Raw genomic sequence first — 21157 nt, 5'->3', positions numbered from 1 at the left:
TCTCCATTCATCTGCTAAAGGGCATCTCAGCTCTTTCCACAGTTTGGCTATCATGGACATTGCTGCTATAAACATTGGGGTACAGATGGCCCTACTTTTCACTACACCTGTATCTTTGGAGTAAATGCCCAGTAGTGCAATTACTAGGTCATAGGGTAGCTCTATTTTCAATTTCTTGAGGAGCCTCCACACTGTTTTCCAAAGTGGCTGCACCAGCTTGCATTCCCACCAACAGTGTAAGAAGGAGCCCCTTTTCAACCAGGCTTCAGTCCCCCTTGATGGAACTGGCAGAGGGCCTTGACTCTTGAGTTTTCATGGAACTCTCAAGTTTTCATGGAACTATCAGGATTCTGCAATCCAAGCACCCGCGAGGCCATCTTCATCCGTGGCTGAAATTCCTCCTGCTGTTCCAGGTCACTGAGCTGATTTTCCCTGGCCATTTTCTTGGGCTTTGGAATGGCACCATCTTCCTTGCAGAGCAGTGATCCCAGAAATCCTGGCCTTCCCTAACACAGTCTCCTGGGCTCTTCCCCTCCGCCACAGTGGGCAGTAAAGCTTCGAGACCTTCTGAGATTCAGAGAGGCCACTATAGTCCCAGTTAGACTTTTATCAGTTTCCCTAACTGTGAAATGGGAGGAGAAATCCTATGAATAGAACCGTGATGAGAATGGAATGAGCAGATGGCTGTAAGGTGCTCCCTTTACTCCAGAGTTTAGAATAGAGTTGCTCTCAATTGTTTGTTGGCTCCCTTTCCTGTCTATCCTCACCTATAAATGACGTTTGGACCATATGATCAGAATCTCAAAGACTGGAGAGAACCTAAATATGCTGGCCTTGTTTCAGAAGGCAGGGTCCTTGACTTTCACCTCTTTCTAGCAATGGGGCCAAGGAATGTGCCAGCAGCGAAGGTCCCTCATTTGCAGATTAATCTGAAAGATGCAGGTAGAACCCTTTTCTTCCCTCCCCATGGGTTGCTGAAGAAACAAGAGGGACATTAAAGGACTCTGCAAATGGCACAAACCTTGTATAGTCAAAGATCACTGATACCCAAGCCAGCCCAGGGTATGATGTTGAGCCCAAGGCCAGAGAGGCTGGGCCTACCCCTGACCCCTGCTCAGGCACTGAGGGCAGCAGGACCAGGGCCTGCCCCGTTCATCCACTTTCCGAGCTTGAAATGAATCATACTTTCATGCTTCTTGACCTCCATCCCCCCAGTGGCTCCAGGCCACAACAGAGGGTCCCTATCTTACTCCCAGGGTCTTCCAGGGAGGCAACCTGGGCAGATGAGGTCACAACACATTTTGATTGTTCATCCTTCTGATGCCTTAGTCCAGGCATCCCACTCTGGTCCCCAGCTGAGCCTGGTGGTGGCTTGATGCTCTTGTGCTGTCTCAGGATGGGTAAGGAGGACAGACTGCTGTCATGTGAATGCATGCCATCTTATACCTGTAATGCCTGGGTTCACTGACAGGCAATATCTATACAGCTAGTGGAAATCCCTTGTTCAACATCAAATGTATGGGGCAAGAGGCCGTTTTGCATTTTGAGTTAGTGCCTGGGCCCTGGAACCTGATTCTCTCTATGGAACCCCAGCCCTGCCACCTCTTAGCCAGGTGCCCTCAATCTGCCCTTCTTCACCGATAATGGGATGGGGAAGGAGTAAAAGTACCTGCTCACAGGATGGATGGACATACTGCATGGAATAGACTAGATGCCCAAATAAGAGTGTGCCCTCATGGCCATCTGTTCCGTGCGAGCCACTGCCCCACCTGGATGTCCTGGAGAGACGCCCTGAAGACACCACTTGCAGAAGTACCCCCTCCCTTCAGGTCCTGAAGCTCATGCTACCCGAGTGTGGTAACCTGTGCTAACTGAGTGTGCTAACCCTGAGAGAACAGGGGAGCTTGGGGGTGCCTGGGTGGCTCAGTGGGTTAAAGCCTCTGCCTTCGGGCCAGGTCACGACCTCAGGGTCCTGGGATCAAGCCCTGTGTCATGCTCTCTGCTCAGCAAGGAGCCTGCTTCCCCCCACCCGCCTGCCTCTCCCCCTACTTGTGATATCTTAAAAAAAAAAAAAAAGAATAGACAAGAAAAGAAAAAGAACAGGGGGGCTTGTTCCCAGCTGTGTCTCCTTGTATTGGACCCTGAGTAAACACGTGCTGAACAGCTGGATGAAAGCACATGCAGCAGAAAGAGCCCAGAATCTAGGAGATGGGAGATTAGATCCCAAGTCCTTTATATTCCAGTTCAGAGCTGCAGACGCTGGGAATCTTAGTAATAATGCACCTCGGGAAGTGTGGAAAGGAAGGATCAAAGCAGTGACTCTTCACCAGGGTGACGGGAACATCGGGTAATGTCTGGGGTCAGTTTGGGTCGTCGCAATGATAGAGGGGATACCAGTATCTATGGGTAGAGGTCACAGATGCTGGTAAACATATGATGCACAGGACGGTCCCCGCATCAGAACACTGATGTCAGTCGTCATCAAATGACAATGGAACTGAGGCTGAGAAATCCAGGTTAAAGAAATGGGATCTCAAACCATAGAATCATATACCGATGTTGCTTATTATTATTAATAGTATTATTAAGTATGGCAAATGTAGTATTTAATTTTTAAATATAACATTCTCAGAGCCTCCAAATGTTGCTTTAATGTGATTTTAAGTCTGTTGGTTTCTTTATGAGATGACATGGACAGAAAATCTAGCTCCTGAAACTCCTCTCTCACCAGGGCCTCCTGATTCTGGAAAACTCTGTCACAGGCTATTGAAAAGATCTTTTGGAAAAACTGCACTCATCTCTTAAAATAGGAGGACAGGACCCACAGTGTGTTTCTCAAGCTAATGGGAGCCTCAGCTGCCAAGGTTTCAAGTCCCTGGCCTGGTCCCGGGAAGTAGACATTCTATCTGGCCTGGTAGCCTTCTGTCTGTTGAGACCAGAAACCAGCAATAAGCTTTGTTTCTAGAAAATTAGGCAGTGCTCATTTTAATTTTGCTCTCGTTTAGAACGTGAGGTCCAGAGAAGTTAGACCCAGGGCATGTCCTCCGCGTCTCAACAGTGGTCCATGTACATCTGCACCCCAGCATGTCCCCTGCCACCTGTGAGCCTCCTGAGGGCACCGGTCCTACTAGATCTGCTTCCGTGTCTCAGGGTCCAGTCTGAGAAGATAGCTTCCTGGTAATGGACTGAATGAGAATCTCCTACTGGAGCTGGGATGGCTGATGCCCGTTGGCATTCCCCGGGTACTGCACGCTGAGGACGACTTCCTCATTGCATGGGGGAAAGGGACACTTTTCTCTGCTGCAGAGCTCATTCTCGCTGAGGGTCTTACAGAGGCCAAGTAACCATGCAGGCGTGATGCCCTTCGGAGCATGCTTAAGCCCTCGAGGGGTCAGAGCTGCAGGTCCCTATCCCACAGCAAGGGAGACGGAAGGCTGGAAAGTTTGCAGTTTTAGATAGGGTTTCCTGTGACCTGCTCAGAACCCGCTGGAAGAGGCCCCATTTGGGCACACTTGATTTCTCTCAGCAGAAGATCTTAAACCATGGGGTGTCCAAACGACCCCAAGAGTGGGTTAAGATGCAGATCACCAGGACTGCTAGCTAACCAGCCAGTTTCTGGCTCAGAGTACGTGGTACCATTTCGTTCGGCAGCTATAACTTATCACCACCATCTGGGGGGTGGGGCTTACAACAGCAGAATTGTATTGTCTCTTGATTCTGGAGGCCAGAAGTCTGAACTCAAGGTGGTGGCCGGATTGGTTCCTCCTGGAGGCTGAGGCAGAATCTGGTCCAAGCCACTCTCCCAGCTTCTGGTGGCTGCTGGCCATCCCTGGCATTCCTGCCTCCATATCATTGTGGCTTTGGAGGCATATTGGAGGAGGGATGATGGCCCTCTCCTCCAATAGGACCTCATCTTAACTAATCACGTCTGCAACAACCCTATGGAGAAGGAAAGCCGACAGCCACTGGAGGCCACCTGGGGCCACATGACCCCAGCAAGCATGAAGGCGAGTCCAGCTCAGCATCTTGTCATCCCCTCCCCAGTCAGGCCACCGGTCACCGGCAGATGTGGTAGGAAGATTACGTTCCCATGGCTCATGTACCGACATGGCAGATGCTGCCACCACAGGGGACAAACAAGTCCGACTTTTTCCCTTGGTTTAAAAGGGAAACTCTTGGCTTTGGGGAAACCACCTCTTGAATGGAGCCCTCACAGACATGTACAGATGAGAAACTGCAGCAGGGAGGGCTGTGGTGGGTGTGACATGGCTCACTGGCCACGTTCACTGTGGAGCAGAAATGAACTTGGATGTAGAGAGGTCAACGTGGTGCTCAGACAGCATCCTGGTCGGATGTAGCCAGGCCCACCACCGGGATCCTTGCATATGGAAGGTGCGAGCTAGCCTACCAGCATTTGGGGGCCCTGGGCGTGTGGGGATCAGTTCAGGGAGGGATGCAAGACCAGAACCACAGGTCTGACCCCATGCCCACAGCGCCCCCCCACAGCCGCCATCTCTCCTGTCTCCTGCCTCTTCTGCCCATGCCAGTCTTGGGTGCCCTCTGTCTGGGAAACGACTCCCCTCTCTTTCTTTCTTTCTTTTGCCAACTCCTGTTATCTGTGCCAGCCTCACTTCTAATCCATGACCACAAATCTCTAAGGAGGCCTCCCCAAGGCAGGGCAATCCTACTATATTTCCCTGATCAGTTGACTTTTCCATGTGAGAAAGAACATCTTATTGGTTGAAGTCACCTTACAATGGTGTTCCTGCTAAATGGAGCCAGAGGCGAGCCCTCAGCGACACAAGGAGGAAGATCTCATTTTCATTTAGAAGGAAATAATTTGGATTCTTTGGATTCCAAATGAAGCGTCTTCGGGCACATGGCACAGAGTGACACGCCACCATTGCCTGCTTGGGTCTGTCACTGCTCAGGTGTTCCACAGGCTCGAGTCTGCTAGCAGGTCCTCTCTGAGGACCGCTCCATCCAGGCCTGAAGGGAGGACGGGTCCAGAACATGGCTGCCTGAGCCCATGGTCCAGGGTTCCCAAGCTGATTTGAACAGAAGAACCTGCTGCCAGGTTTCTAGACTGGGGAGGGACCGTGAGCCTCAGAGCTGGCAGGACAGCAGGGAAATGACGGTGAGCTCTGAAATCACCCCCATGTCTGCTGCCATCTTCCCCAGGTCTGAGGGACTGCGGTCATGGAGGCCTTTCCTGTTCTGCAGGACAGAACATGGGCACCAGACAGACCTTGTCCTGCAGGGGCAAGGCTGCTGCTCTGGCCTGGTGTGTGTGTGGGCGGGACTGATCTGGGCACCCCCAGTTAGAGAGCTGTCACCACCCAGGACAAATGATAGGCCTGTCCCAGTGCCTCATGGGGAGTGGGGCCCTGCCCTGTCCAGCAGCCCACTGGCTGGAACCCAAACAACACTGAGCAGGGTCCCTCACCTTCCACCACCACCCGCCCCCATGCATGCTCTCCAAAGTCAAACTTCTTCACTGGCTGCTGTGTCTACATTTTGCTTCTCTGTATACTGTACTTTTGGTGCTCTGTGTACCACCTCTGGCCCTCCATGCCGTTCCCCTTCCCGCCCCTTAGGAGCCAGCCAGGCACAGTGCCTTGGGAAGCTTCCCTGACACCCAGGCTGAGCTCGGCACACTGCTGCCTGGGCTGCCGTGTTTCCCGTGGCAGACATTCCCTCTGCTGCAGCACAGACCCGGTGACGGCACAGGGCTCCCACTGGGACTTACCCATCTGGCTCTCTTGGAGGGCCGGAAGCATATCTGAGAGGCCCTGCGAGCCCAAGGACCCATTCAGTGTCCATCATATGGAACAGTCTGCTGTCAGTCCTGCCTTCGGCGCCCACCCCATAAGCCCAGCCCTGCCTGAGTCCTGCTCTCGTTAATCAGCCCCACTTGGATAAGCCACTGACAATCATCCTGCTGGGACCCAGCCTGGGCCTCCTGCTTCCTTTGCTGACCGACCCCTGCACAGGCAGTCATGTGGCCAGCTCCGACCCCGCCCGAGCCCCTCCTAACCTGATGTTGTCCCAGCGCCTGCCAGCCTGGGATGCCAGAGTCCCTGCATGACCAGCCCACGCCATCTCACCCCCTTAAATAATAGCAAGAATAGCAAATCTTTTCATGAAGACTCTGACCTTGGGTGGCATGGTATCCCCAGCCTCATTCAATCTTGCAACAACCCCACTGCAAGTGAGGGATTTCCATTCTGTCAATGCTGAAAATGCGGCTCAGTGAAGTGAGCCATCCCATCCCACACGGTCACACTCAGTCTGGCAGGGGTGGACCCTGGGCGGTTTCCATCCGGACCTCGGGCACCGAGCCCTCTGGGAGCCTGCCCTGCTACATCAGCATCCCCATGCACTGGCCTGGTCCTGCCATGGCTACTCCACGTCACCTGAAGACCCTGAGGGCCAGGGAGCTGAAGTTAGCGCCTGGCTCGCATGGCGGAGGCAGGATCACAGCATGGGGCTGCCTGCTGCTTCCTTTCCTGCACCATGGCTGTCTTCGCCAGGGGGCCAGGGACCACCATTCTCCCAGGGAGACCTGCTGCCATCTGGTCAGGGGTGGGGAGCTCTGTACAGCAGGTGCTGGTGGAGGACTTACTTCTCTCTGTTGAATATGATGAATTCCTTCCGTACGGTCTCCAAGCATTGCTGGAGGTGTCCATTCTGCCAAAGAGCAGAGAGGCAAACGTAAATGATGGAGTACCCTCCAGGGGGGCATGATGGAGGAGTGATGATGAACAAAGCTGGACCTAAATGGGACTGCAGCCGCTTGGGGCCAGGGGTGAGCTACATGGCTGGACCAGCCCTGATGATATGGGTGGCTGTAAGGGGAGCCTGGCAGATGAAGATGTTTGCCACAATTTTAAGCCATTAAATCAAACTTAAAAGTCATGTTGGAATGGAACATGGGTTGAAAATCATGAAGTTGGTTTCCTGATTGCTGGAATATTCATTTGGCCCAATTAAGAAGTGAGATGGGTTGGGGAGGAGAATGTCAAGACAACCTTGCAAAGGTGCTCGTCCTCTTCAAGAACAGATGCTGAGGACCAGTACTCTGTGACACATGTCCCAGAGGCTGCCTGAATGCCAGATGGACACCCTGCACCTGTTCAGAGCCCTGTCCACCCTCAGGCACCCTTGTCAGCACACAAGCAGGTGTCTCCAGGCCAACTCTAGTTTTAAAGGCTACACAGATGTTTACATTTCTTTTAAACTTAGGAGAAAAAAAAAAGAACCTTTAACATCAAAAGCTATCTTCATCTTCATATCAATGTGGTTGTAAAATAGAATTTTAAATCTTTTTAAGGGGAAACAGGCAATTGTGAGTTAATCATGCCCCTTAAAAAGATGTGTTAAGGGGCATTTGGTTGGCTCCATCCTTTAAGTGTCCGGCGCTTGGTCTGGGCTGAGGTCATCATCTCACAGGTTGTGGGATTGAGCCCTGAGTCCAGCTCCCTGGTGAGCAAGGAGTCTGCTCTGCATCAGAGTCTTTCTCCCTCTCCCTTCCTCACTGCTCCTCCCCACCAGCACTCTCTCTTCCCATCTCTCTAAAATAAATAAATAAAATCATAAAACAAACAAACAACCAGACGTGTTGAAGTCCCAAGCCTTCCTAATGGTGAATGGGACCTTATCTGGAAACAGGGTCTTTGAAGTCCTACTAGAGAAGGATGGGCCCCCAACCAATAGCTGGACTTAGAAGAATGCTGTGCGAAGGTCCAAGGACACAGACGGGAGAGCACCACCGGAAAGGAGGCGTGTAGGGGAGGAAGCAGCTGCAAGCCAAGGAAGGGGTCAATGACCGCTAGCCCCATCGGAAGGGGGAGAAAGAGGAAAGGACCCTCCCTGCTGCCTTTGGAGAGAGTGGTGCTCTGCCCATACCTGCATCTTGAACTCTGGCCTTCAGAATTGTGACAGAATGCATTCTGGTGGCTTGAACTCTCCGTGGGACCCACGAAAGTTGCCTCCCCACCCCAGCCTTGGATGACTCCATAGCACAGTCTTTCCAGAGGGCACCCAGGACTGTCCAGTATGGCGTGGTGACCACCCCCCTCCCCCGCATGGCAGGCTTTCTTCCACTCTGCTCAGAAACACAGGAGGCTCCTGCACTACGACTCACAGCCACGTGAGTGGCGCAGATGGATATACATGTGCACCTGCAGCGGGTCTCGTGCTGTAAAACCACACCTTCGATTGAGCCACTTTATTGACTGCAAATGAAGGTGTGTGGAGAGGCCAAGGGATATGCCTCCACCTGCCTAAAGAGCAGCCTCGCTCCTTCCCGTTCTCTGGCGTCTAGGCCTCCTCCCGTCCTGGGGTCCACTCCTGAGACCCCGCTCACCAGAGGACAGCCGTCCTTCGTGCCGTCTTTGGACCTGTTCTTCGCCAACCTCTTCTTCTTCTTGTGAAGCGGCTTGGATTCGAGGATCATTTCTTCAAGTTCAAATGTGGGATCACAATTCAGTCTCCCTTTCTGAAAGCAAGTGGAGAGGCAGACTCGGTCTGTCTTGGTTCCACCCATCCTTGGACATGCCTTCATTCATTCATTCATTCATTCATTCAACACATAATGATTAACTGCTACAGTGGGGTATCCAGCTAACGTGTTGTTGTTGTTTTTTTCCCCTGCGAGGAGAAGCAACACATTCACATTCTTGCTGCAGACCTCGCTCATTCATCCCTGAATCCCCCCACCGCCCCCAACACCGCTGTTAACAACCAGGGGGCTCCTCAGTCTTCTTCCTGGGAAGGGTCACTTTGCCGGGCTGAGTTCAGTTACCCAGTGTGAATTACTCACTTATTTTATCACACACATAATTGAAGGTTATGACTCTTTTTTCTATAACTCTCATTTTTAATAATTCAAAATGCCATTTCTGACCATAATCCACCCAGTTCCTCATGCTGGCTGCCTCAGCCCTCAGCTGGAGCAGGCTGGGCTCCACCCACTTTGGTCAGGAGGAATTCTGTCTCCCTGACTTCTGGACTCTGGATCCAAGTTGCCAGGTGGCCGTGGATCACCAGTCCCTTCTGGCAATACAGCCTCGTGCTTATGCCATCCACAGTCTTGAGGTCCATGGGAACCTCTTCCAAAGAGCTGGTTCAAGTCTTTACTGGACTGATTTATCTGCCATCCATTCATTCATTCACTCACTCCCTCACTCCCTCACTCACTCATTCCAATACAGACTCTGGATATAGACTTCCTGAGGTCAATTTCTCACTGAGCAATCATGGGCAAGTTACTCAATCTGAGAACACTACCTACGAGAACAACTTCTCGTAGGTAGTATTTGTAAAGTTTGTATGAGATAATGCGTGTGGAATTTCAGAATAACGTCTGGCTTGCAGAACACTCAGTCCCATTACACCATGATCATTAACCCGTTTATATCTGTGTGACAATCACACATCCAGAACTTCTAGTGCCTCCAAGTTCCATCCGTTGTTCTGGGGTCTTTCTCAGGCAGAGGCCAGCCCCAGCTACATGGGTTCTGGCCTCCAGAAGGGGGGGATGGCAGATGCCCTGTACCAGAATGGCATTAACTGCTCACGTAGATCTACGTACCTGTCCAGTGCAGGACCAGAGAGGCTGCAATTCACTCCAGGTAAGGAGGTGGGGGGCTGGCCCGGGGCATATTCCATCAGAAGCAATGCTTAAGTTTGCCTCCCTTCCAGAAGGCAGTTACCAAGACCCTCAAATGGATCAGTCACTGGGTTTGAAGCTGTCTCGAAGGAGGGACAGGAGATGCCAGGGGACAAGGAGAGGAAGGGCATCCCCAGCAGAGGAAGCAGCATGTATGCAGGTACATGGCTAAGAAACAACGTGGACAGAGGGCAGTCGCTTAGTATGGCTGAAGCAGGGGTCCCCTGCTCATGTTTGTGTGGAAGTGTGCATGAGTGTGAGTGTGCACGTGAGGATGCGAAAGTGTATTTGGGTGGGCTTGGGGGAGAGCAGCAGGTGCGGGCTACCAAAGGCTGATGGACATAACATCTGTTGGCCCCAAGGGTCACCCAGGCATACAGCCTTGGGGAAGGCTCAGCCCTGGCCACCGGGAGACTGTTTTAGGCAATCTGTGTTCCATACAAAGGACTGTGTGGAGATCCCTGGGTTTCATCTCCATAGCCTGAGAGGAGCAGAAGAGGACCATCAAGGAGGCTAGCATATTTCTCTGGCATATCCAGAGCATGCATTCTGGGAGAAGCCACGCAAGGGATTCCAGAACTCCAGCAAGCTTATTCATTAAAACAGACATTACCAGGGTGGTATTTAATGAGGGATCACTGAGTACCAGGTCCTGCTCTGAATCTTTGGAGGCCTTTTGGCATTTATTCTTCCCAAGCTCTGTGGGAGGGGGGTGGTCTCTCTTGTCTCCCCAGTCCAGGTGAAGAAGACCTTCTGGAGCACACCTGAGGTCACAGAGGCGGGAGTGAACCCAAGTCTCTATGGCTTGGGCCCCCCGGAGTGGGACAGCCTGCAGTCCCCTCCAGGACTCAGCTCTGGGTCTCTATAGGTGCCTTTGTATGTTGATTGGCTTGTTATTTGTACAAAATTCCTAGCCCACTGGTTGTCAACAGGGGCAGCTGTCCCCGGGGGTGCTTGGCAATGTCTGGAGATGGTTTTGGCTGTCAAAGCCGGGGAGGGCTACTAACATACTGTGGGCAGAGTTTAGGGATGTGGCTGAACAGTCTCTGATGGGCAGGTCAGGCCCCCACTGAAGAATCATCTGGCTCTAACGTCAAGTGACTGTAACATGGTTGAGGAAGCCTGCTCTCGTTCGTAATCTCCCTGACAACGGGCGCCAAGACTGTTTTCTTTTTTTTTTTTTTTTTTTTATATTTTTTTATTTTTTATAAACATATATTTTTATCCCCAGGGGTACAGGTCTGTGAATCACCAGGTTTACACACTTCACAGCACTCACCAAATCACATACCCTCCCCAATGTCCATAATCCCACCCCCTTCTCCCAAACCCCCTCCCCCCGGCAACCCTCAGTTTGTTTCGTGAGATTAAGAGTCACTTATGGTTTGTCTCCCTCCCAATCCCATCTTGTTTCATTTATTCTTCTTCTACCCACTTAAGCCTCCATGTTGTATCACCACTTCCTCATATCAGGGAGATCATATGATAGTTGTCTTTCTCTGCTTGACTTATTTCGCTAAGCATGATACGCTCTAGTTCCATCCATGTTGTTGCAAATGGCAAGATTTCATTTCTTTTGATGGCTGCATAGTATTCCATTGTGTATATATACCACATCTTCTTGATCCATTCACCTCACACCAGTCAGAATGGCTAAAATCAACAAATCAGGAAATGACAGATGCTGGCGAGGATGCGGAGAAAGGGGAACCCTCCTACACTGTTGGTGGGAATGCAAGCTGGTGCAGCCACTCTGGAAAACAGCATGGAGGTTCCTCAAAATGTTGAAAATAGAACTGCCCTATGACCCAGCAATTGCACTATTGGGTATTTACCCTAAAGATACAAACGTGGTGATCCAAAGGGGCACGTGCACCCAAATGTTTATAGCAGCAATGTCCACAATAGCCAAACTATGGAAAGAACCTAGATGTCCATCAACAGATGAATGGATCAAGACTGTTTTCTTTACGGGACTTAACCTCGAGTCACACTCAGTGCCTGCCCATGTAGGCACTCTGTGAGGCTACGCCGGCTGTGTTCCTGGGCGTGTGGATGAATGTGTGGGTGGACGCACACAGTAGGTGCGATTCTCCCCCCAAGTGCCTGGACCTGTGCACGCAGTGGGTGTGATTCAATAAAAGAAGGGAGGCACTGTGCCCCTAAAAACCTACAAGGAGAGAAGCCTCCCAGGTGCAATCTTGGAAATAAGGTCCAAATATACACTCAGTCTTGGCATAATGGGAGCCCTTTGGGGGCTCCTGCGGCCATGGCCAGCAGAGGCCTCCCTGGCCAGCTTAAAGGTTTTCCTCTAGAGCAGGGCAAGGGACCCTGCAGAGGGATGGCATGCCACTGGACGAGACCCCCACTCACATTAGGCACAAAGCCGGGCGTCAGTGCCTTCTCGAACACTGCATCCCAGTTCATGTCGGACAAGTAGGGCGCACTCTGAACGTCACCGAGGCTGGACAGGCGGCTCTCTGGATCCTTGGTCAGGAGCTGCGGGCAGACGGCAAACATGCTTGCACGAGCCAGGTGTCCCGCTGACGTCAACGGGGACCCTGAACGTAGAAATCTAGCAAAAATGAAGGTGCCCCTGCTTTTATGCTCCATTAATGCTGTGCTCTGGGTTGCCATTGTCAGAAGTGTCCCCAATACTCATTCCTTTGTCACCAGAGAGGAACCCAGAGGGCAGGCTGCTTCCAGATGGTCACCCGGAAAGGAGCTCTGTGGCAGGACCTGGATTTTCAGCCACTGCGCTGTCCTTGGGGACTAGCGCCTGTGACATGCCACTCTCGCTGATGTCTGCAGAGGCTTCTAATTAAATATAAAAAGAATTAGCCACCTCATCTTGAGACTGTCAGCCTGGTAACGGATGTTCGAAAGTGTAATAAAATTTATCCCTGGACAGCTTTGTGGTGACTTCTGTGGCCTGACAGAGTGGCCTCATTTGTAGCCAAGGGTATAATTTTTAACTTCTCCATAAATAGAATTTCTGCAAATACAGGACGGGGCAGTATAAAAAGCAGCCGCAGAGTCCCACCTTGTACCCAAATGAGGCTTTCAGCTTTTCAAATACATACTGGCTTGTCTAACATGAAGAACAGCTGGGTGAACAGGGAGGGACAGGGACCCTTGACCCGGGCCTGCTACCCCTCCCTGTCTACCCCCATCCCTACCCCAGCTGCAAGGTCTCAGGCAGGCTGCTGCAGGGTGTGCACCTGTTCCCTCCTCCAGAACAGGAAGGGCAAAGGCAACTCTTCCATTTCCAGTGCGTGATTAAGATGGGACCCAAAGGGATTGGTGAGGACCTGGCCAACGCTAAGGGGTGTGTGGCATCCAGGTGCCAACAGGTGGGAGCTAGAAGTCAGAGCCCCCCTGCCAGTTTGCTCCCTGCCCCTCAGCCCCCAACACTGCAGAAATCTCCCCGATATGCCCAGTAAGCGGGCTGTGGTCATGCCATGTGAGGACACCTGGCAAGGTCCTATCTGCTGGTCTTGGCAGCCTCCTCCTAGGGGCTGCCCCAAAGTACCAGGTGCAGGTTTAAACAGAGATCACACTCCAGTGCCCCATGGGAGTTCCCTGCTCTGACAAGCGGTTATCCAGGTGGTTTAGGCACTGGCATGTGCATAGGGCATCCTGGTGATTGTAGTTGGCAGTGGGTTCTAAGTACCCCTGACTTCTAAGAATCAAGTACTGACTCTCATGGACAGCGGTGTAGGGAAGAAGAGTTGGCATCTGGAGCTGGAAGAGCCTAGATTCAAACCTAACTTCTGCCCACAGATAGCCCTGTGGTGCCATGGAAGGACTTCGCCTTCCCAAGCCTCTGTGTTCCCACCTGTAATATGGGCTCCCAAGGCTGTGATGACTATGAGGAACCAGCGCACGTCCCAGAGCATGACATTCCCTCAAGCACCGCTGGCTGTTGTTACCATCGTCCTTCTACAAATGATGGGGTCCCAACTACCTGCTGCCCTCCATCCACCCTGAGCATCTTGGGGGATCCCAAGGCAGGAAGCTAAACACCAGCCTCCAAAGGAGGGCACCATCTCCTGCCTGTGCCAAACTCGAGCAGGCTTCAGAACCACCCAGGAGCTGATAGCAAAAGTTTCTGAGTCAGAAGTTCTGGGTGGAGCTCGGAAATCTGCATTTCCAACAAGCTCCCCAATGGTGCTGCTGGTGCTGCTGGCCCAGAGACACACTTGGAGAACCACTGCTTTATTGTAGCCAATTTGAGTTCCTGGAGAAAAGTCAGGAGAGTTCCCATGTCCTAAAGTTCAGCAACTGGAAAGACCATTTGTGGGAACAATTTTAAAGAGCTGTATGGTTAGGTGTAACTATTTATTAGGGGCTCGTAGTGGAGTGAAAAGAGCCAGAGGCTCTGTTGTCGCAGATGTGGCTGTCCCTTACCTTCTTCAGCAGGGCCACCATGCCCTTGCACCATGTGGAGGAGTAGTGGACGCGCTCCACCTTGAACATGTTGAGTATCTCGTCAATGGGTGTGGCTGAGTGGATTTCATATGGTCTCTGCAACCAAAGGACCAGACAAGGGATCAGAAAGAAGCCATCGGAGGACACCGCCCATGTGGTTAAAACTGTGTACATGAGGGGGTGGTTTATGCTTTCCCTTCACATAACAGTGGGCGTTCCTCTTTCAGCACAGGGCACGTGGCCCCTCCCCGTGTGCCAACAGGGACCAGGCTGGTAGGGTGGTCCCAGAACCCAGTAGGTGGGTGCTCTGTTGTGGCCACAGGAGGTTAAATGAACTTGGCAAGGTCACATAGCCAGTAAGTGGCAGAGGCGGGATCTATGCCCAACAGCCTAACTCCTGAATCCCTGCTCCAGGCTTGTGGGTGTGGTGGCTCTCACCATCCACTAGACACCATGCATCAACTCCAGTGACAGTCCCTACCTGCTGGTGGACCTCATGTCACATTTCCCAGCACTGGCTGAACCAGCTGGGAGTACATAGGGCTGGATTTACCAAAATCTGGGCCTGGCGGGGTGGATGGATGGTGGGAGGCCAGGCTTCTACCTGCCACTCTCTCCCACACAGCAAGAATGCATAACTCTGCTCTCCACCCGGCCAGGTCGGCAGAGGATTAAACCTCCTGATGCATTTTTGCAACATTGTCTGGGCATGTTTGTTTGGTTTGTTTGTTGTTGTTGTTTTTGCCTCTAAGAACCTCTCAGAACTTGGGATGGGACCCTGGGTACACAGATTGGACAGTGTCTGAGCTCTCACCTGCCCCCCACCCCCCCGACACACACAGAGTTTACTGCCCCTCTTCACGCTCCATCTAGCTTCATGGGCCAAGAGGCTTTGAAGTTTGCATCATGGTCAATGGCTCAGGGCTGGAACAGGGAGTCACTTCTGAAGCACATGTGTTCCGCCAACTAGAGAAACCAAGAGCAATGTGTTCATAGTTGTCCAGGTGAACCTGATTATCAGTTATGAATTCTCTGAAGGCGGGCTTGGATGGTACTCATTCCTGTGTTCTCAGGGTCTCAAGCAGCCTCAGCCATCCAGCAGCACACGCGGACAAACATGGAGTCCATCCATCCACAAACACTGACCGGACACCTGCAGGGGGCCAGAGCCTGTACTGGGCTCATGTGCTTCATAATGCATGGGCTCCAACCTTGTGGAAGGTGGCTTCCCAGAGGGTTGCTGCAAATAGGAGGTGCCATATAAGGAGGTGAGTGTGTCTTGAGCCCTGGGTGGGTGATGATTCCCTGGAATGGAGGAGAATCTTTATCTTCAGCAAATGGGGCTCCCCTGGGGAAGACATCTGCCTGTGGAAGTGCACTGTGCCTTCCGATGCACCCACCCAGAAGGGATCTTTTCCTGACCGGCTGCCTCCTCTTTCATGTATCGATCGAATTAGGAACTCCCCCTTTTGCCCTATAATCTGCGGAGCAAAGCCAAAACCTGTGGGCTCCCTGGAAATGCCAGCTAACTAAATATGTTAACATTCTTTGCAAATGCCTTCAAACATTTTCCTCCAATGTCATGAGAGGCGGAGAATATGGTTCCAGTAATGAAGACTGTAGAGTTTCTTCCTGAGGCTGCTGCCTGCCTCTGCCTTTGCAGGACTCCCCTGACTTCACCAGTAATTGCTACCATAATTAGAAATAACAGGAGTGAACAGTGAGAGCGGAGACATCAGTTTCTGGACTCTTCTGGATCGCTTCTTCTCAAGTTTCTGCCTCTGGGGAGACCATTCTTCCCATCCTGTCCCAGCTGTACCTGGAAACCCAGGTGCTGGTGGCGGGAGGACCTTGGGAGATGAAGCAGTCTCACCTCCTCATTTTAGAAGTCGGGACAAGTGGCGACTTTGCCCCATCCCACAGAGATGCAGGTTCTCTGTCCCTGCTATTTCTCTGACACCACCAGTGCCCACCTGGCTGAGCACCTGGCTGGAGAACCAGCCAGTGACAAACGGGAAGGCTTTTCTTGTCATTCACATTGTATTCTGTCGTTCCTTCTTGGTTGCCTCAAGGCATCCATCAATCTGCTTTTCCATCCACTTTCCAAACCCGCCATGCTCTAGCTCTGTCCTCTCTGCTTCTGGAAACAGAACCAGACCAGTAAGAGTAACGGTGGTCATCATTATGGTAACCCTGATAAGCCACGAGGCCAACACAGCAGTTAAATATATTCACAGAGAAGCTGGGAACACCAGGCATGGGATACGCTTTGCAGCTTGCCTTCTCAGCCTTCGTCCATGTGGGTAGCTGCAGAGAAGCCCAGCTCCTTCTATGAGAATATCGGCAAACCCGAGATCACTATTTCACCTGTTCCGGAAAAGAATTTACTGAAGCTTGGTTCTCATGCATTGGCCTTAGGATGTGTTGACTCAGAAAAGCAAGTGACATTTCTAAGGTAATTACATGTACTTCTGGGGAAAGTGCTTTAAGCAGCAGGGCACCAATATACTCATTATGAAATGCAGGCGGGTCTCTCTTCTGGGACACTCAGTTTACCAAAAAATGCCACTTTACCGAGAAATCGAAGAGAGGGGACGAGAATTGCTATAGACTTGTTATTTGAACTGTTAGAGCTGAGCTGGGCTTTGGGGACCATCTAATCCAATTTTTTCCCCCAAAACCTTTTTACTCCAAACCCCAAACACGGAACAGATGAAAGTGAAGAATACTTCCTCGGGCTATGAAATCTCCAAAGCCAGAAGAAGCATTCTGCAACCCCTGGAACTGTTCAGCCACTTCTGCTGGGTCCTAGAGGTCCATGAAACACAGCCTGAAAACCACAGAACAACCCACATGCTCTTTCCCTGACCTCACCGGAGAGAGAAAACCCAAAGAATGAGGTAACAGAGTCCGTTTCCTCCCAGGTCTTGACTACTGGCACGCTGCTCTCTGTCTGCTTTACCAAGGGACCAGAAGTCAGTGTTCAGCTCAAGGACCGCCTCTCTCCTTCCATCAGTTTTGCACACCATTACCATTACACTCCCTGTTCCGCTCGGCGGGTGAGCCCATCCAGGGGGGTAGACCTAGTTCTCCGAGAGCTCCGTACACCCTCCCTCTTTATTCATCACCTCTCTGCACCCCCGACCTTCTCTGTCTATGCGACCACAAAGAGATGAGCTGCCTGGGGTCAAAGGCAAGGTCAGGGAAGGGTCTGGGGAGAAGCAGAGAGATACAAGGCCTTAGGGCGCCAGAGGTGGGGGTTTGGGTCTCCATTCTTTGTCCACACCGAGAGCCCACTGTGCAATGCAATGTACCACGAGCATGCATTCAGATCTCATTTAGTCCTTTTGGTTCCTCTCGCAGCGGTTCACGAGCAGGGACATTTTGACCCCAGGGTATATTGGACGATGTTGGGAGATATTTTCTGGTCACTGTAACCCAGTGGCGGGAGATTTCTGCCGGCATCTGGGAGGGAGAGGCCAGGGATGTGGCTAACATTCCGCACTACACACAGCTGCCCTGGCACAAAGCATTCCCCAGCTCCATGTGTCCACAGCGCCAAAGTCGGGGAGCCTGTGTTTTGGGCCTGAAATCCCATCCCCCACTTGGTAGATGAGACATGGGCTCACCCCAGATCATTCAGAGACTATGTGGTAAAGCCAGGATGGGGGCCCGAATGAATGTAAGCAAAGCCAGGATGGGAGCCTGGAAACGTGTAACTGCCAAGGACACATGCCCACTCGACCGCCATGCGGCTATGTCCACGGACAGCACCACATTGCCTACCTGGCAAACCCGAGTGTCTCCAGCTGACCTCAGGGGCTTCTACAGACTGCCCCTGACTATGCCCTGACTGCTCTACAGTCAGAAATGTTTGCCGTGTCCGCCTCCGTGGCTCTTCCCCACCTGTACTCACGCTATTCCCTCTAGCAGCTCCTCTGGGACCCAGGCTAATTTGTTCCCTCAGGTGTTCTCCATGCTCCTCTGAGCAGGTCACTAGCACTTTGTCTGCATAGCCCTGTCCCGGAGTCATCGCCGGGAGCATAGTTAACATGGATGTTGGACACTGCATGGGCTCTGCTCGTTTTCTCACCATCCCCATGGTGGCCCTGTGCATTGGCCTCATAATCCCATTTCACGATGGAGGAAGCCTGGGCTCAGATGAGGTCATGCCTGGCTCCAGTGTGGTAAGGTGCTAAGTCAGAGAGGATGCAGTTTTGCTGGCAGGACACCTGGGGCAGAAATCACAGTGAGGACTGGAGGCTTGCTGACATTCATCAGGCACGTGCTGGGTAATCAGCACCGTCACAATGGCTTAATTTTCAAAGCAATCCTGTTGGGTGGATATTACTAATTTTTCCCCTATTAACAGATGAGGATTCTGAGCACTCGATCTATTTCTCGATTAACATCACTGATGAGGCACCTGGTAGAACCAGGATTTGACCCTGTAAAGTCCTCTAAGATCCCCTTTGTAATGAGAAGGCAACTTTCGGTTGAGTGAGAGGAAACACCTTCTCGCCATTCGAGTGGTCAAAAAAGGGAACAGGTTCTTCCCGGAGATAAGGAGCTCCCTGGATGCTAAAGAGAACCAGTGAACAGATGGGTGAGCACCTGTCAGGGAAGCCACCTGGAGCCTGGCAGACGTGAGGGGGACAACGGCTGTGCTGAGGACCCTAAAGCCCTTCTCTGGGTCTATGGCCGGAAACCTCTCCTCTCTAATCAGAGGGTGTGGTCGCAGTTCAGAGAGACAAAGGGACCTGTGCTCTAACAGGGAACTGGGGGTGAGGGGGTGTGGAGGAGAAGGTGGTCACAGTCTTGAGTCTCTTTCTTTCACTTGGCAGGTGTACAGGATGAGGAGTAAGAGTCTACTTTGGGCAGAGAGATCCTACTTATGTCCCTGGTCCAGCCTATAGGATCCACCCAGGCCATGGGATTCTGTGTTGAGATTTTTAAGCCCATTGATGACACTTGATTCTTCTTCTCTCCCTACAGAACATGTGGGAAGAGATGGCTATTTACCAGACTAGAGTACTCCTGGGTCCCTAGCCAGAGGACTGTCCTGATCTTACCCCTTCTAACTCTTTCCAACTCTAAGATCTTAGAACACAGTGGAAAATTCCCATGATGGCTCTCATCTTTGGGAGGTAAGAAGCTCCCTGGATTTTGAGGGACTCAAGGAACAAAGAGGTGGATGACCACTTGTCAGGGATGCTGTCACTGACACGATGGAAGGATTCTGGGGTTTTGAAAAGACAGCCATTTCCACACCCCAGAGATAAGTAGGACTGCATCTTGGTATAGTTTTTTGTTTTTTTTGTTTTTTAACCAAGAGGGATTGTTTCCTGTATGTATAAAAAACCTAGAATTAACTGTTTGCATAAACTTGTCAAAGGCGAAGCCAGACCAGATACTTGGGAGAAAGGTTTATGCAACCATGTAACAGGCATCCTTTCATTCAGTCACTCTGTCACTACATCAGAGTCCCCGGTCCCACTGTGTGCTTTTCCTTCTCCCCTTGAACGTGGCATTTGGATCTCTTAATAGAAAACCCTGTCACATTAAAAAAGAAACAATTTATTTTGGAAGCAGCAAGAACCACTCTACCCTTGGGGCTTTTTACCAAGTCATCATCTTTGACTGTTCTGACCCGTGAGGAATGACAGATGTTTACCAAAAAAAAAAAAAAAAAAAAAAAAAAAAAAAAAGGCACAAAGCCCACAGGTCCCAAAATGCTATCCCTTAGAAGGAGTTCCCAAACCAGGGCTTAATACATAACCTAATTGCAGGTCCAACCTCCTCCCAAAATGTAGTCTTAACTGGTGTGTCAGGAATTTCTTAATCCTGGCCTGGGATCCTGTCCTCTGGGTCCTCTCCCCACTGAGAGGAAAGACAGATAATCTGAAGAGAAGAAACCTTGCTTTTCCCCCTAGAAAGCTCTTTGTCAGAGGGAATCTTCTTCTTTTGCTAACAACATCTTGCCCCACCCTCCTAGAAGAAGCTTCCATTTTGTAGGCCTCCTTGGAGCACCTTGCAACGTGCCAGATGGGGGCTGCTGGACTCATGGATCATTGAATGAAGCCAGTTAGATCTTCAGATTGACTTCATTGATTTTTATTTAACACAGAAAATGTACTTTCTGCTAGTGAACACCTACTCATGCTTGGGGCAACTTCTGGTAGGATGAGGACATCAGATAAACAGCCTCTGGCAGATGCCCAGGTCCTCTGGTTCCTTCAATGTTAGGGACCGTCACACTCCTTCCTGACTGCGCGTATCAATGAAACCGGCAGATGGCAAAGGAACCAGCCAAGAAAAGATGAATGTTTTCATTCAGTGCTTGAGAAAACTAAATATATATATATATATATATATATATATATATATATATATATATGTATATACGTACCTGTGTGTGTATATATATATATATATACATATATATAATTCTAAAAACACCATGTATAGTAATTACGCTTTTGAGGAATTCAGAGGAAATAATTGAGACTAAGAGCAGACGATAGTTGTTTAAACTACAGGATGAAAAATAATAATTATTTGCACTCGCATGGCTTTGATGGTTTGCAAACTGCTCTTACCATTCATTCATTCATTCATTCATTTCTCACTCTTTATCACCCGGGCAGGAGACTCTCGCCCTCCAAAAGCCCACCTCCACTGGCCTCAACGTGCATGGACACAAATCACTGTGAGACACTGAACATTGCAGCCTGTGGCTCTGCACTGGGAAGTGGAGAGGCCGAGGCAAGTGACAGGCAAACCCTGGGTCTCTGTCTAGGGTCAGAATGATCCCATGGCAACTTCAGCTCCAAGAAACAGTCTGAAGGTTTTTATTCCCGTTGTACCAAGAAGGAAACCAAGGTTCAGTGGTATTGTTTTCCAACAATACTTGTGCAGAGAAAAATGCCTCAGAATGAGTTTGTCACAATTCTTTCCACTAAAGTAAAAATGAGTGATTAGTTGCCATTAGTTATCCTCAGTTATTAAATGAAATGAAATAAAAACGGAAGTACACACTGAATGTCCCATTTT

General features: G+C 50.8%; 1 protein-coding gene across 4 annotated transcripts in view; it reads right to left on the bottom strand.

The window, feature by feature from the left end:
* The window catches only part of STK32B (serine/threonine kinase 32B), a 413422-nt gene that overhangs the window by 11970 nt on the left and 380295 nt on the right, over positions 1-21157 (bottom strand). For all 4 annotated transcript variants that reach the window (XM_059165449.1, XM_059165457.1, XM_059165476.1 and 1 more), the window contains 4 exons: positions 14084-14200; positions 12047-12172; positions 8369-8500; positions 6626-6690 (listed from right to left, as the gene is read on the bottom strand). In XM_059165449.1, coding sequence (XP_059021432.1) covers positions 6626-6690; positions 8369-8500; positions 12047-12172; positions 14084-14200 — 440 coding nt within the window. The remainder of the gene's footprint in view (positions 1-6625; positions 6691-8368; positions 8501-12046; positions 12173-14083; positions 14201-21157) is intronic.

Source organism: Mustela lutreola, chromosome 1 (assembly GCF_030435805.1).
Source record: "Mustela lutreola isolate mMusLut2 chromosome 1, mMusLut2.pri, whole genome shotgun sequence".
Classification (NCBI taxonomy): domain Eukaryota; kingdom Metazoa; phylum Chordata; class Mammalia; order Carnivora; family Mustelidae; genus Mustela; species Mustela lutreola.
This window is presented reverse-complemented; position numbering and strand designations above follow the sequence as displayed.